Source organism: Equus przewalskii, chromosome 7 (genome assembly GCF_037783145.1).
Source record: "Equus przewalskii isolate Varuska chromosome 7, EquPr2, whole genome shotgun sequence".
NCBI classification, from domain to species: Eukaryota; Metazoa; Chordata; class Mammalia; order Perissodactyla; family Equidae; genus Equus; species Equus przewalskii.
This window is the reverse complement of record NC_091837.1, coordinates 69,501,613-69,524,093: the sequence shown is the minus strand read 5'-3', so window position 1 is coordinate 69,524,093 and position 22,481 is coordinate 69,501,613. Positions and strand designations below refer to the sequence as shown.

Sequence of the window (22,481 nt, the reverse complement as noted above, 5' to 3'; positions counted from 1 at the left end):
CACTCCACTCTTCTCACTGTCCCCTATTTCGCCTCCGTGTTCTACCTTCTGTTTGGAAATGGCTTTTCTCTTCTCTTGCACAAATAAATCTTTTCTCGTCTTCAAGACTCTGTGTAAGATCTAACCCCTTGACAAAATTTTCCTGGACTATTCCATTTCAAAGAAGTGTCTCTTTTAGACTTATGCTTAGCACTTAATCAGTATCATGTGATTCCACATTTATTCACTCAGTAATTATTTCACTTTTTCTTCCTACTGGATTTGAGTATAGATTTAGAGAATATTCCTTGCCTCTGTTCTATCTGCTTTGTACAACATCTATTGTTTAAGGTGGTTTTTTTCCCCTGAATAATGTTAGTTAACACTTAATATAGAAAGAATAGTGAGTAGCCCTGTCTTCAGTGAATATCTGAAATAGTTAGGGATTTTCCTAAATGGATATTCAAACCAATATTCTATTTAGAAAAGTATCACTGAGAACTACTAGAGTAATGTTTTTGGCATTTAAAAAAAGTGCTACAGATCATACCACATATTTATGTGGAAAAGTACATGGAATCAGAATTACCTTTATTTTTAAGCTGCCCTCTAACCCAAAGAGGAATTCTTTTTTTATTAGCTACAGTAGATTTAATATTAGGAGCATATAATTGTGTGTATTTGAAGCTCTATTATTAGGCACAAACGCATTTAGAATTGTTATGTCTTCTTGGTTAATTGGCCCTTTCCTCATTATAAAATCTCTCTCTTTATCTCTAAGAATAGTATTCTTGTCCTTAAGCCTACTCTGTCTAATATAAATAGAGGTATTCCAGCTTTCTTATGATGACTGTTTACATTATAATTAATTCCATCTCTGTAATATATAATACATACATTAATATTTAACTTAAGTATATTTTATATATTAATATACTATATAGATATTATATCTTTATAATTAATTATAATATTTTTTCATCATTTTACTGTTAACTTATCTATGTCTTTAAATTTACAAGTGTGATTCTTATAAACAGCATGTGATTGGGTCTTTCTTTTTTAGCCAGTCTGACAATCTCTGCCATTTAACTCTGGTGTTTAGTCCATTTACATTTAATGTAAATTTGTTTTATTCTTTGAAAATTGCTCATTTCGGTCTGTTAGAGTGCATCTTAGAATAATCTTTACTCTAGCCCTACTCCTAAAGCATGGCCTTTGTGAGAATTTTAACTGAATGCCCATGTTCAATGAGTTTTCTCCACTCTGGCTGTTTGGAATGCCAGCATCCTCCAGCCTGTTGTGACCTCCAAAATATCTATTCATTTTGAAGCTCCTGAATAGTTGTTGGTTGCCACACCTTTTGGGGTCTTTCTCTGCACAGTGCAGCTTAGTATTTAGCCATTCAAGGAGACCCTTGGGCAGATCTCTTGACCTCCCTCTTGCATTTCTCTCCAGTCTGATAATCTGGGCTGCAAATTGCAGCTGCTACAGCAACCCCAGATTCATATCTCTGTCTTCCCAGCTCAGCACAATACTGCTGTGTGCTGGTTGGGTCCCCCCTTTCTGAACCATAGTCTAGAATGTTGTGCTAGGCAGAAACTCATCATTATGGGACCCACGTGGATCTCTTTTCTCTGAGGGATCATAATCCTGCACTTTAGATGTTGTACAACACCTGAAAACAGTTGTTTCATATTTTGAATGAAATATATCCAAAAAATGAAACAGTTGTTTCATTTGTCCAGTTTTTAGTTATTTACAGGAGGAGAATTATTCAGTACCAGTTAATCATGGCCAGAGGTAGGAATCTTATAATACATATATTTAAAGTCATTTGTTTTTGAGAGAAAGAGGAATATAAAGCTATAATATAGAATATAGACTCTATACTGTATTATATTAATGAGCAATAATCTAATCCAAAACACTTATTTGAAAGATGAGAAACTTATGAGTTACTCATAAAGTCAGTCCATATCCCAAGTTTTCTAATTCTTTCCACTGTTCTTTCCACAGCAGTAATCATCTGAAAATGTCTCCTATGTCTGAAATATAATTTTAAACTGTCAAACTTTTCTTAATTTTTAGAACCCTTGTAATTCTCATTTCATTTTTTGTTGTATCAGTAGTATTATTCATCTTGCTGTTAACACAGGCATGGAAAAACAATCATTACAAGTATATTTTAGAATAACTGATAATATTTAGAATGATTTTGTGTAACTATATAATTCCATATAAGATCTAGAAAAGAAGATGCTTAGTGCTTTTAAAATAATTGGGGTTTTTGTTTGTTTTTTTCAGTTTGTTTTCCTTGCTGTCTAAAAAACACAACAAAGTTCTGGAACAAGCCACACAGTCCTTGAGAGGTTCGCTGAGCTCCAATGACACTCCTCTACCAGATTATGTGAGTAGTTACCTTACTGTGTCAAAGAAAGATTTTCTTTGATTGTTATTTACAAATAACAGTACTCCTCCGCTCGAGATCTGACTGTGATCTTGGTACCTGAGAAACATCTAAAACAGAAATAAAGGAGTGATGTCTCAAATCAAGGGAAGAATTTTAAATGATTATTAGCAAGTGGTTGAAGTAAGTCAACCGTAAACCAGTGATTGTTAATAATTAGACTCTTATTACCATAGGAAACCCACTCAAACTAATTACATGAAAACTAAAGGAGGGATCTTATAGAAAGTGTGCAAAGGTTTCTCTTATCTGAACTAAAGGGGAAGAAGTACACCAGGATTTCACAGAGAACGAGAACCTAAGACAGAAAAGCCTCTGGATTCAAGAATATCCACTTTCGAGGCCATTTCGTTTCTGGTCCCTGCTTTTTTGTGCTTCAGTTTTCTGCTTTTGCTGCACTCTGTCCACCACGTTTCCCTGTTTGCTGACTTGGAACTCAAACAGCAACTCCAGCCCTTCCCCTTCCTGCCTCCCAGCTTGTGACATGTCCTTGTGAGCATCGTGCCTGTGGCCACCAGAGTCTTGCAGTCCTAATCCTCAGTTCCTGGAGGAGAGAATCTGATTGGCTCTCCTCAGGCCTGCAGGTGGCTCTGGTCCTGTCCTCTGTGGTCAGCAGACAATGGCGCAAACACGTTGCCTTTGTTCCGTCCACTTTAAACATGAGGTGCTTACTACCCGACCTCAGAGGACGAGGATGGAAAAGAACAGAAGCAGCACGAGGACGAGTGCCGTTTAAGAACAGGAGGGAGGATGCGCTAGGAGTTCCTTTAGGGCAGTGCCGCTGTCTGTGACGGCTCTTATGTTTTGGAACGTGGCTTAGATGAGGATGCTAAAAATTATCTTGTCATAGAACACAGAAGTGGTTCATCAAGTCCCAATAAGGGCCTCCCTAAATCCCCAGACAACAACTTAATGGGCCGATATTTAGAAACTTGGAGAGAATTTTTAAATTCTGAGTTTGAAGTGATGCATACCAGACAGCCAGGGAGTTGTTTTGCTTGTTTCCTGTGGTTGTTTCATTTCTAAATGGTTGTGCTGATATGAGGCTGTGGGAACAGCACCCAGTCCGGATAGCAGTCGCTGATAAACACAGATAACTGTGTGCAGCCACAACCTGACGCTGCTATTTTTCTTCTGTTTTATTGATTTATTTTGTGAGTGTGTGTGTGTGTGTGTGTATGTATGTGATGTTATGATCCATCATCCCATTAAGATATTAAGTTTATAATTCCAAAGTACCAAAAAAACAACAATATTTTTAAAGAATTTCCTGCTAGTTGAATGTTCTCAACTTTTGAAAAAATTGGCAAAACCTCACTTACTTCTCTCCTTGCCGTGACTTGTTACAGGAAAAATACTTCTTTGTAATTGCCCCTTGGAAACCTCATTTAGGGCCAGAGTGGCATCGGGGGTTGTGTTTATTAAGAATTTGAATTTGATTCATTTGTGAATGTCTTGTTACTTTTATACAATTATCGTTTGGTTTATATAGTATTCCTGTGTCATTTATTCCGCAAAAATGTGTTGACTGTGTGTAGTCCTAAGGTTGCCCTAGCAGCATGTTCCTTTAATCAGAGACCAGAAAGTTGATATTTCTTTGAGAAAATTGGTCATATTTAATACTACTTGCCAGTCGTGGAAGTGTTTATGCAATGAAAGGACAGTTTGAACTCATAACAGACATATCAATTCTACTATTGAACTTAACAGTTTTTAGAGTTACTATTTTCTTCTTGCGTGAAGTTTTCACTAAGTGGAAATGCATTTATTAAAGCATTTGCTTTCTAGAAATACTGGAAAAATTCCACTGGAATCTGTCATTGACAGTCCTCAGTTTGACGTTTGTGTGTATGAGACTTGACAAATCACAGCGTTTCACAGACAGGTTTAAGGACTTGAATTTTACTGCCTTTCCTCAGAGTTCATTGAGAAGAGTGGGTAACCGCTGAGTCAGTGGCAGTGATGATTGTGGATCTGTCCTCCTGCCACTGATCTGAAAGGTGAGTAAAGGAAACAGTAGCAATCTTCAAAGTAAGTGCTACAGGGCCAGCCCCAGCGGCCTCGTGGTTAAGTTTGGCACACTCCACTTCAGTGGCCTAGGTTCGATTCCCAGGCGTGGACCTCCACTACTCGTCTGTTAGTGGCCCTGCTATGGCAGCATCTCACATCTGAAAAGAGGAAGATTGGCAGCAGATGTTAACTCAGTGAATCCTCCTCAGCAAAAAAACAAAAAAAAAGTAAGTGCTGCAGTATGTTCTTTTGTGAAAACCCGTTGTTTTATTGGTCATTCTCATTGCTCAGAACACTAAGTATAAGTGACTGGCACATTTGAAACCATGTTCTCATTGTCATTCTCTTCTATTTATTTATTTTTCTGAGGAAGATTAGCCCTGAGCTAACTCCTGCCAATCTTCCTCTTTTTGCCGAGGAAGACTGGCCCTGAGCTAACATCCATGCCCATCTTCCTCCATTTTATACATGGGACGCCTACCACAGCATGACTTTTGCCAAGTGGTGCCATGTCTGCACCCAGGATCCGAATGGGCGAACCTTGGGCTGCCGACAAGCGGAGTGTGCAAACTTACCCACTGCGCCACCAGGCCGGCCCCTATTTTTTTTATTTACTTTTTTTGCTGCAGAAGGTTAGCCCTGAGGTAGCATCTATTGCCAATCTTCCTCTTTTTTTGAGGAAGATTAGCCCTGAATTAACAGCTCTGCCAGTCTTCTTCTGCTTTATATGTGGGTTGCTGCCATGGCATGGCTGATGAATGGTACAGGTCCATGCCTGGGATCCGAACCTGTGAACCCAGGCCACCAAAGTGGAGCATGTGAAGTTAACCACTATGCCATGGGACCAGCGCCATCATTCTCTCTTAAATTGGTCATTAACAGGGAAAGTATAGTATGTTCCTCCCTTTTTCTTCCCCAGGAATTTTACTTGTTAAATGTCTTTGCCAACAACCACATAATATTCTGTATCTTGGACTACTGCTTCAGACCAATTGTTTGTAAAAGATAGAAAAGGAAAATGAAAGGTCTTAATGCAGCAGTACATTCCCTCATGTATACTTTCTACACTAGAATTGAACAAACATTATTAACAAAGAATTTGAATAAGTGCTTAAAATAAGGATATGTTTTTCTTCTCACTGTAGTACATAGGGTACTTTCAGTCTGTCTAGAGGTTTCTGAGTTTATTAAGAAAATGTTTATTCTTATTATACTGTCTAATTCACAAGGCAATTGAGTAACAACATAGAAAGCAAATAGCAAGTTACAAAAACATTAGTGTTAGTACTTTAGTACTACCGTGTTTGTCTGAGGATCTCAGGGGAAACCTGAAGCCTTCAGCCAAGTCTAGATAATGAGGAAATGCCCCAGCTGCTTCAGGGGAAATAAAACAAAAATTGCACGTAAGTCCTCTGTGGGAGAGGCAATGCCCACTGCAGAGAGTGGCAGCTGGTTCTGCAGCTTCCACAGGGGCATGAAGATGTTTAGGAATGCAAATGAACTTCAGTTGACTTGGCTGAGCTTGGGTGTCTTTATATCAGGATTTCACAAAATTCAATTCACTGACTAAAGGGAGAGGAGAGAATCGTTAAAGAATCTCTCAGTAATTTTTTAAATAAGAAGAAACCTCTCAAACAACTTTGGTCTTCATATACAACAGAACCTGAATACAGAAAATGAAGCAAAAATGATAAATGAGTTATAGTTGCTTTTTAAACTATAACCATGTTTTTTAATTATTAATATTGTGACAGTGTCATACAAGCTTTGTTTCCATAATTTCTGACAATCATCTTAACAACTATTTGAGATAAGAAGAATCTGACTTTTATGCTAGGTGGAACCATAAGGAATTAAATTATATTGCCCTTTGATCATCAAAGAACTTTTGAAACTTTCTGTAGAACCAACTCTCCTATCTCATTCCAAAGAGCAAGTGCAAAGGCACAAGCCAAAAAGACCCTGGCCAAAAAGAGTAAGGAGCCAGAATCAGAAAAATCCACAGAAGTAGAAATAGTAGATAAGAGTTTATCGTTGACTTGCTAAGCAAGTATAATGCTACTAATGTATACACACACACACACACGTTCCACTGGTTTTCAGAGTCTCATTTTTACTTTGATTCTCTCATGACTGTACAGTGGAATGGTCCAAAGGCTACATGGTGAGTGGTAAACTCATTGCTCTAACAGCTTGCAGAATGTGTACCTGTATGATCTCATGTTTTAAAATTTTCTTAGTTTTGATATCTAATATGGTAAATACCAATACGTAAAATCCACATAAAAATAGCTTTTTCAGAGCATCAGTGATTTTTAGAAGGGGTCTTGAGATCAAAATATTTGAGAACCAGTGGTATATATGATCTGTTACACATACACACATACGCTCAGAAAGAACAATTAAATATATGCTGTCCTATATTCTATAATTGTTTAATTGTGTTAGTCTCACTTCCAGTAAGCTTGAATGCACTTTGAAGGCATGGGTCTCTCGTACCTTTGGCTGAAAAGAATAAGACTAGATATTAACCAATTAATTCATGAGGAGGAAGCCCCAACTCAGTATATCTGCGTGCAGGTGTCCAAAACTGAAAAAGAGTCTTAGACCTAAGTCATATCTGTGTGACATATAATTTCAAGTGTTTGATCATTTTCCTAGTCAAAAATGACTAGTTTCTGAGCCCACCCCGGTGGCCTAGTGGTTAAGTTTGGAGCATTCCGCTTTGGTGGCCCAGGTTCAGTTCCTGGGTGCAGACCTGTACCACCTGTCTGTCAGTGGGACATGCCATGGCTGCAACTCACATACAAAAAGAGGAAGATTGGCAGTGGATGTTAGCTCAGGGTGAATCTTCCTCAGCAAAAAAAAAAAAAAAAAGAGTAGCTTCTAACAGATAGTTGACATGGGTAATTTTCTTTTCCCTGAGGAATATTCTCTCTGAGCTAACATCCATCGCCAATCTTCCTCTTTTTGCTTGAGTAAAATTGGCCCTGAGCTAGCATCTGTGCCAGTCTTCCTCTATTTTGTATGTTGGTCGCTGCCACAGCATGGCCATGAACGAGTGGTATAAGTCCACGCCTGGGAATCAAACCCGGGCTGCCAAAGCGGAGCACACAGAACTTAACCAGTAGGCCACGGGGCCGGCCCCAACATGGGTAATTTTTACGCTAAATTTTCTCATTAATTTTTGCCTGCTCTGTGTCACAATTGATTGTTTCATATTCAAGAGATAGTTGTAGCATTTTCTCTTTTAGTTCAATACAAATAGAACAGATTGTTCAACCTCTACTTGATCTAATAGTTTGCCATCTTAAATTGTAACTTCCTACCGAGCGAAAGCCATGTGGTTGAGATTCATCTTGATCAAGTCTTGATTGCGTATCGTTATCGCTCTACATGGAAGCCTAAACTACTGCTAACCCTGGGATATGGCATTTGATGCACCTTTTAAATCGGCACTTCTTGTTAATAATCTTTTAGCTCTTGTTTGTAAGTTTTGTATCGGCTTTTAGACATTTAATTTCTTCAGAAATATATTATGAGGTATTCTGAGCTGATTCCATATGACAAGAAAATTTAAATTCAGGAATTTTTCACCCATTTATTTTAGGTCATTCTATTTTTAAGATTGCTTGCTAGTGATTCTTTTAACTCAGATCTCAAATTCATTTGACTCAAATAGTTGATGGAGAGGTAATATTGAAAAGTATCTTCAGCCATTTGTTTTGTACCATTTGTTTTGTTTGTGCCTTTACTGACCTAATGTTAAAATGCTCCTCTTCACACACATATACACATTAATATATACAAAAATACACATACATACTACTTTCTGTATTTCATAGTATTCTTGATGAGACTGTCACAGATTTTTTGGTAGGATTTGAAGGCTGGGGTAGAGAGTATAAGATTTATATAACACGGGAACGTTTATCTTGGATGTGCTGCCACATCCAAGAAGTTTGAAACTATGAAATTTGTCACTATTAAAATAGTTTATTTCAGGTTTTGTCACTTTTGAAGGAATTATTTGTGGGTGTTTATTCCAGTGATGGTGTCATTAATCAGAATATTGCTAAAACTTATGTTTTGGAATTACTTAAGCATGACAGGAGAAGTAAAAATGAAGAAGACATAACAACTATACACAGGGAATCTAAGAGGCTAGTTAAAACAAATGTACAACTAAAATACAATTGAATATGACATTTTATAAGAGGGCTATAACAAAGCTTGTGGGATGTTATAAGAGGGAGAGACAACTTTTGGGAAGTAGGGAAAGAATTGTGGCAGTTTTCATGAAAGGAGTTGAAATCTGAACTGGGCAGTATTTTTAGAAGGAGAGGTTAAGGCAGGAAAACATTCCAGGGGTTACCCTTCTTGAGAAGGGCATAGAAGTGATAAACAGCACTTCGTGACATTGGGTTCCTTGTGTCTAGCACAGTGTCTAGTGTGTAACGGGTGCTCGAGAATTATTTGTTACCCCTTTCTCACACCATACACAAAAATTAACTTAAAATGGACCATAGACCTAAATGTAGGAGTTAAAACTATAAAACTCTTAGAAGAAAATATAGGGATAAATCTTCATGACTTTGGTTAGGCAGAGACTTCTTAGTTTATACCAAAAATACAAGCAACGAAAGAAAAGTAGATAAATTGGACTTCATCAAAATTTAACACTTTTGGGTTTCAAAGGACTCCATCAAGAAAGTGAAAAGACAACCCGCAAAGTGGGAGAAAATATTTGCAAATATTATATCTGATAAGGGGCTAGTATTCAGAATATGTAAATTACTCTTACAACTCAATCCTAAAAAGACAAATACAATCACATGTTGCCAGATGACAGGGACACATTCTGTGTTGTTAGGCAATTTTGTTGTTGTGCAAACATCGTAAAGTGTACTTACACAAACCTAGATGGTATAGCCTACTACACACCTAGGCTCTATGGTACTACCCTTATGGAACTACTATCAAATGTACTCTGTCATCAACTGAAATGTCATTATGCAGTGCATGATTGTAGTCCAATTGAAAAATGGGTGAATATTTTGTAACCTGGTTCTGCAGCTTATCTTGCTGTCTGGGCTTGGGCAGGTCATTTTGCCTTTCTGGGCCTCAATCTGTTAAGTGGGAGTACCAGTAGAACCTACCATCCAAGGTTATTGTGAGGATTAAATAAATGTGTCCAGGTAGGACCCTTGGCATACAGCAAGCGCTAATAAGTGTTAGCTGCTACCATTTTGATGTGTGGGAGAGATGTTCTGGGACAGCAGGAGTTGTTCAGAGGATGGGGTTGTCTTTGCATCCTCTAGTGACAGGGAGAGCTTCCTGCAGGAGGAGGAGTGTGACAGTATCAGATGGAGAGTTGGAGATAATAAGAGCCATCATTAACTGACGACAGAGGCGCAGCTGATCAGGAAGTGTTTATCTGTCTGGGAACATCTGAGTAGTTATTTGGCATCAGTGAATCTCAACCCCAAAGATCGGCCCTCACTTCCCAGCATGCTCCTTGACCTTAAAATTACTAGGGCTGGGTGTGTCCCAGAGCCCCTAAAGTGAACCAAATCAGAGTGACCACCAAGAGCAAAGGAATGGGTCATGTTGACATTTTTCTATCGATCATCCACCTTTCCTAAATGCCAGGCATGTACCAGGCACTCCACTAGGCATTGGGTGAGGCAATGACTAGCTGGATGCTCACCAAACCCATTTCGTCTCTCTGATTACACAGCTCAGGACATTTTCTGACTCCCTTGCATCATGATGAGGGGCATCTGACTAGCTCTAGCCAGTGGAATGTAGGAGGAAATGATTGTCACCACTGTGCCACCTTCCACACATCTCTTCTCTCATCATCTGCTGGCTAGATGTAGGAAATCCAGCGTGAGATTCCCAGAGGATGGCAGTGCGTGGACCTCTGAATCATCTCACAGAAGACCAACTAAATACCCTCTTGGACTGTGATGCAAGAGAACAATAAAGCTGTTACTGCATTTAAAAAAAATATGGGCAAAGGGTCTGAATAGAAATTTCTCCGAAAAAGACATCCAAGTGACCAATAAGCACATCAAAAGGTGCCCGACATCATTATCTATTGGGGAAATGCAAATCAAAACAACAATCAAGTTCACACCCACTAGGATGACTATAATCAAAAACACAGATAATCACGAGTGTTGGTGAGGTTGAGGAGAAATCAGAATCCTCATATGCTGCTGGTGAGAATGTAAAATTGTGCAACTCCTTTGGAAGACAGTTCACAGTTTCACGAAAGACTAAACATAGGATAATCACGTGACTCAGCGTATGGTAATAAATACTGCCAAAGAATTGAAAACATTATGTCCACGCAGAAATGTGAATGTTCATAGCACCATTATTCACAATGGCCAAAAATGGCAGCAACCCAAAGTCCATCAGCTGGTGAACGGATAAACAAAATGTGGTGTATCCATACAATGGAATGTTATTTGACAATAAAAGGAATGAAGTACTGATATGTGCTTCAACATGGATGAACCTTGAAAATGTTATACAAGGTGAAAGAAGCGAGTAACAAAGGGCCACATTTCATTTATATGAAATGTCCAGTATAGACATATCTTTTCTTTTCTTTTTTTTCTTAAGATTTTATTTTTCCTTTTTCCCCCAAAGCCCTCCAGTACATAGTTGTGCATTTTTTAGTTGTGGGTCCTTCTAGTTGTAGCATGTAGGACGCTGCCTCAGTGTGGCTTGATGAGCGGTACCATGTCTGCGTCCAGGATCCAAACCAGTGAAACCCTGGGCCACCAAAGCGGAGCGCACAAACTTAACCACTCGCCCACGGGGCCGACCCCTAGACATATCTTATAGAGACAGAGGGATAGATGCATTGAGCGGGGGTGGGGAGCAGGCTGGGGAGTGACTGCTAATGAGTATAAGGTTTCTTTTGGGGATGATGAAAATGTTTTAAAATTATATTGTGGTAATGGTTGCACAACTCTGTGAGTATGCTAAAAACCATTGAACTGTACGCTTTAAACTGGTGAAGTACATGGTTGTGAATTCTATCTTGATAAAGCCATTAAAAAAAAAGTAGTGCTTAGAGCACTAGAAAAAAAGAACTATTGTATGTAATAGCAGATAGATATCAGCTTGGCTGGCATTGTGGCACGAGGGTGAATGTAGGAAAATAAGTTTTATACTTTGAAAAAGTTTATATTTTCAAAGAGGGAAAATGTTTCTTGAACAGTGATTTGACTAGAAATGGCCAAAGTCAGTCAGATATGCAGTTACACAAAGGTGTGTGTATTTTTCAGCCTGACTTACAAGCAAAAAATGGAAACAAGCGAAATATCCATCAAGAGGGGACAGATGAGATAAAGCTTAAATTCATCCAGTACAACATTCTGTAGCCATTTTTTTAAAAAGTGAATTCAAGCCATATGGGTTTATTTGAAATATAACACTTAAATCAGTAAAAAGAAAAAAACCCACCCATACTTTATAGGTTGTCCATACATGTATGTTTGGAAATATGCATTTAATTTTTCTGGAAAAATGCGTAAGAACCTAGTAAATGGTAGTTACCTTTGAGGAGTCAGACTGAGGGACCTCAGAGAAGAGAAAGTGGAATTTATACTTTTTACCTTACACTTTTCTTTATAGGTACAGATCTTGAAATTTTTAAGTACACACATAACTTCCCTTCCTTTCCTCCTTTCTTCCTTCCCTTCCTTCTTCCTTTCTTTGTTATTTTAAGATAATTTTAGACTAACAAAAGAGTTGTAAGGAATTTCCATGTATCTCTTCACCCAGCTTTCACTTTTGTTAATGTCTTACATAACCATAGGACGTTTGTCAAAATAAGAAATTAACCTTGGTACAATACTGTTAACCAAAACACAAATCTCATTTGAGTTGTACCAGTTTTGACACTGATGCCCTTATTCTTTTCTAGAATCCAACCCAGAACCCCACATGGCATTTTGTTGTTGTATCTCCTTAATCTTTCCTTATTTTTTATGACTTTGACACTTTTGAAGAGTACTGGTCAGTTATTTTGTAGAACCCCCCTCAGTTTGGGTTTGTCTGGCATTTTCTCTTGACTATATTGATGTTACGCATCATTGGAAGGATATTACAGAGGTGATATGCTTCTAGTTCATCCTACCAGGGAATGAATATACGATGTTGGTATGTCTTTCTAGTGATGTTTACCTCGATCACTTTGCTAGGGTGATGTCTGCCAAGACTCTTCACTGTAAACTTGCTAATTTTTCCTTCATAATTATATATTTTGGGGATATGCTTTGAGACTATGCCAATATCTTGCTTTTGCTTAAATATTTTCCCACTAACATTAGAATCCGTTGATGGATCTTGCCTGCAGCATGTTTTACTGATTCATTAGTGGTTTTCTATTTGTCTCATTCCTTCTACATTTGTTAGTAGAATACTTCTGCAAGGAGGAGTTGTCACCTCTCCCCACTTTATTTATTTATGCAGTTATTTATTTATATCAGTATGGACTCATGGATACTAATTTTGTTCTTTGTCTTATAATCCAGCACTGTTGTTTTCTTCCTCAGGTTGTTCCAACTTGGGCCATTGGGGCTCTTGCAGGTTGTGTCCTCTCCTCTTTGAATATGCCCCTATTTTCCCCCGAGCCCCCTTCCCTAAGACCCTCAAGATGCTCCAGCTCATCTTATATTTGCCCTGCTCCAGCCCTAGAACAACCAGTTCTCCAAGGAGGATCATGAAATTTGAATCAAGATCTTTATAGTTACACTCGTAAGGTACAAACTAGTGTAAAAAAAAAAATGCAGAGCCAAATCTGGTGAATAAAGTGGGTGAACATCCCTAGAAAAGCTGCTTTGAACTTAAATAGATCCCAAGCCCCACATTGATTAGTACAATTGATTTTCAAATTCAAATAAATAAAGCCTCTAGAAAGGGTGCATGTTCTCCCCCAGCACCACTACTTTTTTTCCTACTTAAAAACCAGGCCTGACTTTAGCATAATCAGACCGATTTTTTGGTTGTGTTATAACTTGGCTTTGGCTGCACTTCTGAAGTGGGAGTTCCAGAAATGTTTTGCAAATGCTTCAAAGGACAATAGTTAGTTGGAGGGCTCCTGTCTTGTTTAAAAAGAAAAAGTTTCTTCCTTCTTAAAAAAGCACACTTCAGTTAAGGGAAAGAATATTGCCCTTTTTTAGTTCCTGGAGAGGAAGTTTGTTCCCTTCTTTCTTACGAAGTACGGTAGAATATTTTTTTTAAGGATTTTAAAAAGATTATCACTAAAAATACTGAAGTAAGTTTTATGTTCCCTTCCTCAGGCTTATAAAAGGAAATAGGATGTGTTTGCATTGAGATCTGGCAATGATTAATTAACTTTCTAAGTGAAGTTTAAAGAATGCAGAAAAAACAGCCCATGCATATTAAATTCAGTAGCAATATGTGATAGATTTGTAAAAAACAGTGATCACAGTTTCTTTTTTCCCCCCTTCCTATTGTAGTGAAAAAATTCTTACCTCTGCTGTGCAGAGCTAATATAAAAACACCTTTCCCTGAGATTATTCAAATTTTCTTTTATTTGCTTAAGAAACCCTTGTTTTAATTTTCTATTTGCTCCAGTTTTGGTTGTTTTTCCCTCTCTTTCCCCCTTTCTGCCTGAGTTTGTAGTTCCTAGTAGGAAGAAAAGAAGTCTACTATTTGGAATTTTCTTTGATATATCCTTGATTTACATGGCAAATAGAAAGCAGCTGTCTATTTAAGCATCTAATTCTTGAAACCATAGTCCCCTCAAGCGTCATCTGGAAATAATGTAGCTTGTAAAACAAAGCTAAGAAGAAAAGGCAATGTTTGTTTTATGTGGGGTGAATGATTTCTGTTGGGGTCCTTTAATCGGCTATTATGAGGCTTATTAAAAAGCAGTATTACAAAAGAGGTTTAAATGAAAAGAATTTTTTTGAGCTGGTATCTTATTATTACAGTTGATTATAGTTAAAGCTGCAAATGTTTTGTAAATGGCACTTTATTTTTGTTTCTCCACATAAGACCCCCAAAAACCAGTAATCTTACTCATTGTATGAGTGGAATTTCAGCTCTTCCCTAGTTGATTTAATTTCTGAAAACAAATTGTATTTTAAAATTCCATTGTACCTGTTTTTCTGGAAATTTCATGGATTTCTGAAAATTCTTGAGAATCCTTACCAGAATATTTGGGGATCACCTTAGAAATGCAGAAAATGAACATGAAAGCCTTTAGAGTTTCTCTAGATTTAAGGTATTACTAGGAGATTCAATTAACACCAGATAAAGTTAAGCCTAAGTTGTTTATTAATTTATTCATAGATTATTTGAGTTTCTGAGATGTGAATTTGGAGATCTCAGTCCTGAGATGTGGCGTACTTTGGGAAGTAGAAAGGCAAATTAAATTGTGCTTTGCTAGTTTTTAGACGCTATTCCATGATTGCAGTGTATTGAGTTTTTTTGATTTGTTAATACAATACAGCAGTTACTTTTGGACAGTTGACATATGCTAAATGTTCATTCCTTAAATGTGCTTGGTACCACAGAAATGAAATTACTTAGCATATTTGTTTAATAGTCAGGGCAGGCTTGGTTAATTATTTTCACACATTTGAGTTACCTGTAATCGCTAACCCGCTGTCTTTTATGATCTCAAATTTGCATTTTGACTGAGGTCCTGAGGATAGCATTGTGTTACTCTGAAACATCTTTTCTCCTTCAGTGTATAATGCTAGGTGATCAATATAGTGATTGAATTAATGACTCATCCTTGTTGGGGTCATCTTCTCAGCCTAAGCAGTACTGAGCCTTTAATAATCAGGTGTTATCTTTCTTATGAACTTGTTTCATGCTGGTCAGTGAATTCAAATTAGAGTAACAGTAACCTTTGTTTCATTATTAGTAGTGCTTTAAACTTATATATGAAATAACTCATTAACCAATTCCAAGTCCTAAATTTCCCATACCCATTGTGAATGCCCCCTATAGGTACTAATGTTCTCCAGGTGAACAGTTAATTATACCAATTACAAAAGAGGAATGCATCCATGAACACACTCTGTATGGTACTTGAAATTCCTTATTCTTTCATCCAAGAAGTAGTGAGCAACTACTCCTTTTTCAGACATTTTTCTCTGCCCTGTGAAGACTTCAGTGAAGATGAAAATCTCTGCCCTCATGAAACCTACATTCTAATGAAGAGAGATGTGTAGTGATTGCATGCACAGGTGAATTCATGAACAAATGAATGAAATGTTAGAAGACAGTAAGTCCCATGGGAAAATAAAACAGGATAAAGGGATTGGGAATACAGGTAATGATGTAAATGGGTGGTAATGGAGTGTATGCTTCATTGAGAAGGTAGCATTCGAGCAAAGACCTGAAGAAGGGGAAGCTACAAGTCATGTAGGTATCTAGAGGAAGTGTACTGTAGTAAGATGGAACGGGGAGTGCAGAGGACTGGAGGCAGGAGCCTCAGTGAGCCCCAACATGGTGTTGTAGCTGGGAAGGAGATTATTTGGATCATATTTGTAATCATCTTGAGCAAATACTCACTCAGGAGTGATCCAGAAAAGTTTTAGATTGAGCAACAGCCTGAGAATTAGAAGACCTGTGTTCTATTTTTTTACCTTTAATGTGCTATGAGCTTGAGCAACTTATTTTGCCATTCTGACCCTTGATTTCCTTGCCTTTGAAACGTATATTAAAGTAGATTTTTTGGTGTCGTTTACTTAACATTAGCATTTTCTGGTTCCATTATTTCCATGAGGATACAGTGGATTTATAAAAAGGGATTTGTGTAGGATTGTTGCAGTGACTGTTACAGGCAACTCCACTCATATTGTATTCTGTGTGAAGGCTGTTCCCAAAACACATCCTAGAACAAAGTATGAGTGGTGTGCCCTGAAGTTATACAGTAGTGGGCCTGAGTGTATGAAGAGGCTCAGTAGGAAATACAGAATGATGATACAGATCCTTCTTTAAGGCTTTGAGACAGACGTTTGTAGATGTCAGAGTGATGTGCATATTTATAGATAAGATAAATATCAGCTTATGGTTTACAGAATGCTGTAAATAAAAGGCTTCTCTGAGAAGCCGTCATAAAAGTTTTGAGCGGTTTTCATCTGAGTCTCTCAGAGTGGAAGGGCCTTTAATTAAGAGTCAGTTTAGAGCCAGCCCTGATGGCCTAGCCATCAGGTTAAAGTTTGGCACGCTCTGCTTCAGTGACCCGAGTTCAGTTCCCGGGCATGGAACTACACCACTCATCTGTCAGTAGCCATGCTGTGGCAGTGGCTCACATAGAAGAACTAGAAGGACTTAGAAGTAAAATATTCAACTACGTACTTGGGCTTTGGGGAGAAAAAAAAAAGAGTTAGTATATGTAGTGGTTGGGAGTATAAGCTTTGTGAGGAGAATTCTTGGAAGGTAGACCCAGCTTTATAGTTTAATCTCCTGAAATTTCCCCATGAAAACAACAAATAGAATGCATCAACAAACGTTACAACATCTATAACAAAACTAGATGACAAGGTGGCCGCATGAAACCCACAATATAAGAGGGTGGGTACAATCTCCCAGGAGCTACAAGATCCTTGTAGTATCTGTGTGAGAAGAACTAAAGGAAGCAATGAGATGGCCAAGGGTCTGAGGACAGGGGAGCCCCACAGTAGCCGAAAGGGACTCAATGGAAAGTGCAAAGGCCTGAAACTGGCAGGGGTTTTGCTCACTCCAATTCACAGTTGAATGTAAGGAGTCTGCTGTGCAGTCCGAAGGGGTTCTAGCCTCTGGGCCCTATGAACTCCTTTCTTTTTTGCTGAGGAGGATTTGCTCTGAGCTAACACCTGCTGCCAATCTTCCTCTTTTTTGTATGTGAGCCACTGCAACAGCATGGCCACTGACAGACAAGTGGTGTAGGTCCACACCTGGGAACCAAACCCGGGCCACCAAAGCAGAGCGCACTGAACTTAACCACTAGGCCACCAGGTCTGGCCCCCTGTGAACTCTTAAAACTAAACAGCTGAAACTCTTTTCTAGGACCAAGCCCCACACTGAGGTGAAGGTACTAGAAACAGAGCCCACAGAGTAGGTCAGGGACAATAAGCAAAGAAAAAAGAGAGTTCAGATAAACGTAGGGTTGGAGAAGAGAGCCAGGAGATCCCAGAAAGTGCATGGCCACATTTATAAACACTTCACAAACACGAAGAAAGCTTCAGAACCCTGAAACTAGAAAGTGCCACCCAGGCCCACCTCTCCCTCCTAAAAAATTTCATGAAAACTAACTTCATTAAAAATGAGCAAAAGAGAATAACAGTCACATTCAGTGCAAAGATAAAATATAAAAGAATAATAATATCTGTATTGACAATGAAAGCATGAGATGTACACACAAAATAGATGAAAACTATTAAATAACTTTTCAAAACAAATTAAATTGATACAAGATATAACAGAACAACATAAATCAAAATTATACAAACTCAAATGGATAAATTTTATTTCTGAATAAAATTAGAAATAAAAGAAGAAATCACTTTAAAAATGTAGGCTATGCACAAAGATAAAGTATTCAGGAAATAAGTAGATATAATACTTTAAGAGAAGTAGAAAATGAAAAGGAGGAAAAACTTGAAAAAGAAATGAAAGAAAGAAATAGGATTTGAGAGAAAGTGACTAAAGAATATGGGCAAAGATCCAACATCTATAAAATAGGAATCCCAAAAGAAAAAAATGCTACAAGCTATCCTTGATTCTCCTAAAATTAAGAAGAAGAGATTTGAAACTACATGTTGAAAGAGCATGCTGTATGCCTTGGAGAATCAACCCAGGACAACCAATAGCAGCACATATTCTAGTGAAATTGCAGAGTTACAAAAGGAAAGAGAAGCAAAACTGAGGGGTACCCAGGTGAAAAAGACCAGGTCGCTTTTAAGGGAAGAAAATCAAATTGTCAACAGACTTTTTAACAGCAGGGTTTTATGCCGGAAGAACGTGGAATAACATTTAAGATTCTCAAGGAAAGCAAGTGTGAGCCAAACATTTTATATCCCGCCAAACTGACTTGTAAGGATAATAGACACAGACAATTTTATTAAATCTAGGAACTCAGAGAATATTCTTCCCTTTCGAGGATTCTACTAGAGTAGTGGTCAGCAGAGGTTTTCTATAAAAAGCCAGATAGTGAATATTTTAGACTTTATATGCCACATGCTGTCTCTGTCACATACCTTTGTTCGGTGTGTTTTTGTTTTGTTTTTACAACCCTTTAAAAATGTAAAAGCCATTCTTAGCTCAAAAGGCCATATTAAAACAGGCCACAAAGCTGATTTGGCCCATGGTTCATAGTTTGACAACCCCTGTAAAAGAGAACGAGTTTTAGATAACCGCAATGACTGCAGAGACACAGACATAAAGACTGGTTTACTTGTAGAACCAGCAGTGATGATGTTCATAGAGGAGAGAGTGGGGCATAGTGTGTAAAGGCTGTATTTCTGACAATGCAGATATAACACAACTATTACAGTAGGGAAGGGGAAGTGAGGAGCACGTGTGAAAAGTAGAATAAGCTTGCTGATTGACTTATGGTCACCTGGGAGTTAAAGGATATTACGTCAGCTCAGATGCTGGGAGAGAAGTGGGAGGAAGGACAAGAGGCAACTAGCTAATTTCAATATTGCTTATAGTAGCGAACCAGCAGAAAACAACGAAAAATAAGAGGATGATGGGAATTATATAAAGTTATTCATATAAAGGTTACCATTGGAACAAAAATCCAAACTTCCTAAGCACCAAAATATATACTAAAAAACAAAATATAAAAAGAAAGCAAAGTAGACCACATATCAATAGGCTAATTATATAAAAGACTTAGATACATATAAATATAGCATAAAATTATATGAGAGCATTGAAACCAAACAAATTGATCTTCGATCTAAAGGTCCATGGATAAGAACTAGTTGAATAAACTTTAGTACATTCACACAACACAGTATTATACAACTATAAAAATGAATGAAAAATATTTCTATATGAAGCTCTACACACCACAATCTTCTTCAGGTTACGGTGGTGATATCAGTTTTTATCTATTTATATTTGAAAAAACAATGGAAGCACAAATTATAAAAAAAAAAATTTTTTTTAAGCGTTACCTATAAGGAGAATGAGGGCATGGGGTGAACGTGACTGAGAGGGATAAAGCTAGACTTTGAGTAATTCTTGTTCTTTAGATTTAACTTAAGAACTACTTGTCTAGTTGCTCCAATAGAGTTGGATTGAATATTATGATTATACATATAACATGATTATAGAACAATTTTAAAGAACAATCTCTAAAATCTAAATAAATTGAAATAAACTTAAATATATATCCAGTTGGTGACATAAGCAAACATCTAAGTGACTCTTCATCCCTAATAGCCTGTACCTTAAAGACACAACCAAAAAGAATTAAACTGTTTTTCCTCATCATATTTGTGTAGAAACCTTGGTATTGTCATTTCAGGACACAGTGTGTGTAATGTGAGATGCAAAGCAAATGAGTAATTGTGCAATATTCTAATTTTGTTTTCTTCTTTGCCTTGGGAACCTGGATTCTTGGCATGGGAGCAGTATATGCAGATGTTAAAAGAGATTGGGTAAAAACACTTTGATCTTAGTTTGAATAGGAAGTATCTGTATGGACTCATGTTTTTGTTTTTTTTAATATCTATGGCTGTGTCTAGTCATTCTTCTTCTGTCCTTTGAACTCATAGAAACAGTGACCAACCCAGTAGCATAGCATTGAGCATCCACTAAGAGGAACAAGGAATTTATCCTGCCTTTTATATAAGATGGTAACAAAATAATAGATAAGGGAAAGTTCCTCTTTAGAGGAGTATTATAGCTAATAACTGAAAATGGAATGATAAATTAGAATGTCACCATTTTGTAAACCTTAATAAATTAATGGATCCAAGCATTGAGCATGAGTGGTTGCTGATTGACAGAGACAGTCAGGCATTATGTTCCTCTTGATGTAGAACACACCACCATTTATGAAGTAGTCTTACTTCAAAAAAAAAAATCAAACCTAATCTGATCAAGCCTCTAGATTCAGCTGCCAATTTACCAGAAATATCCAGAAGAGAGAAGCGTTAAATACCACTACCAAAATCCAGATTGCAAGAAACTATTTAACTAGCTTCATTCAACTAATAAATTGCAATGAAAAAGGAGAGAGAAACACACTTCAGTAAAGACCAGTTGCACTGTAAAAACTTTATTTGAACCCTCATTCTAACAAGAACTGTCTTTTAAAAAAGAAGAAAAAACATTTTTTTTACCTAATTAGAAAGTTGAGCAATGACTGGATATTTGATAATTTCCAGAGATTACTATTAATTTTTTATGTGTGAGAATGGCATTATGGTTATATTTTTAAAAGAAGAATCTGTCTTTTGGAGATATTTACCAATATATTAATGGCTGAAAGATATGTTTGGGGTTTGCTTCAAAATAACACTTAAGGGGAGGAAATAGGTGAGTATAAAGAAGCAGGATTGGTCATGAGTTGATAATTGCTGAAGCTGGGTCATCAGTAAATGAGTATTCATTATACTCCCCTGTCTATTTTTGTATATACAGTGATGAATCACATAACGATGGATACACTCTGAGAAATGTGCCATTAAGCAATTTTATTGTTGTGTGACCATCATAGAGTATTCTTACACAAACCTAGATAGTATAGTCTGCTCTATGCTATACGGTACTAATCTTATGGCACATTATCAGATATGCAGTCTGTTGTTATATGGCACATGACTATATGTATCTGAAATTTTCCAATTAAACAAGTTAAAGAGGTTACACAATGCGAACGTACTTAACACTGCTGAACTGGTAGCAAAGTGGTAAAGATGGTGAATTTTGTGTTATGTGCCTTTTACTACAATTTTTTTTTTAAGTTAAAGAATATGAGAACTAGAATCTGAAAAAACTAGGTCTTCATGTGACGTTGACCTTAACCCCTCTGATCCTTGGTTTTCTTGTTTTTAAAATAAAAACAATAATTCCTAGCCCGTGGGATTGTTGTGAGAAGTAACTGAGAGAATGCGTGGAAGGCTCTTAGTGCAGTATTTGGCATATGACAAATACTATGTAAATAGTAGTGGCCATTATTGCTACCACTACTGGCTTCTGCCACCTGAATGATAGGAAAACACGTCCTTTATTCTTCCAACGCTGAAAACTAAACCTTATTAGTTTATTTAAATTTAAATAATTAAAATTTAAAGGCTATTTAAATTCCCTTTTCAATGCCCTGTAGCGTAATGGAGTAAGCTTACACTGCAAGTTAGGCTTGAGTTAATGCTCAGGTTAGCACTTACTCAGTATCCTACCTTGGTTAGTAAATATTTGGTTAGTGACGTTAAACAAGTTATTGTAGCTCTCTGAGCTTCACTTATGTCGTCTATAAAATGAGGATACTAATATCTACTTGGTAGAGTTGGGTTGAATATTGGTGATTATATATATAACGTTCTTGGCATAATGCCTTGATCATAGTAGATTTTCAGTAAATGATGAATATTATCATACCATTATTGTATTCGTTTAAATATGATTATCATTGTTCAGGAATGGAAAGTAAGACAGGCTTTTCTATGTATCTTTCTGGGCAAAATTTATCTGAACATAGAATACTCTTATTTCTGATTTAATTATGGGCTTTAGAACATACTATTAAATTGTATATATTTTTCTCAATTTTTGAAATTTCAGCATGTATCTTTGTTTCTCTGGGTTTTGTTTATCAATAGAGCGTCACTGCCTTTTGTTTATAGGCGTGATGGAGTGTCTGTTGTTGGTGATTCTGCCACATTAAAGGGGACTGAAATGGCGATGCCCAGTATTAACCTGCTCTTTGTTTAGGAACATGAAAATCCTATGCCAGAAAGGACTTATTAGGTACCAAATGCAAATAGATAAAGTACTCTTTCTTTCCCCCCAGAGATTC

General features: G+C 37.2%; 1 protein-coding gene across 19 annotated transcripts in view; it reads left to right on the top strand.

Annotated features, from left to right (window-relative positions):
* DYM (dymeclin) overlaps window positions 1–22,481 on the top strand; it is a 359,236-nt gene that overhangs the window by 240,152 nt on the left and 96,603 nt on the right. For all 19 annotated transcript variants that reach the window (XM_070630144.1, XM_070630138.1, XM_070630148.1 and 16 more), the window contains one exon: window positions 2,287–2,389. In XM_070630144.1, the coding sequence (XP_070486245.1) occupies window positions 2,287–2,389 (103 nt within the window). The remainder of the gene's footprint in view (window positions 1–2,286; window positions 2,390–22,481) is intronic.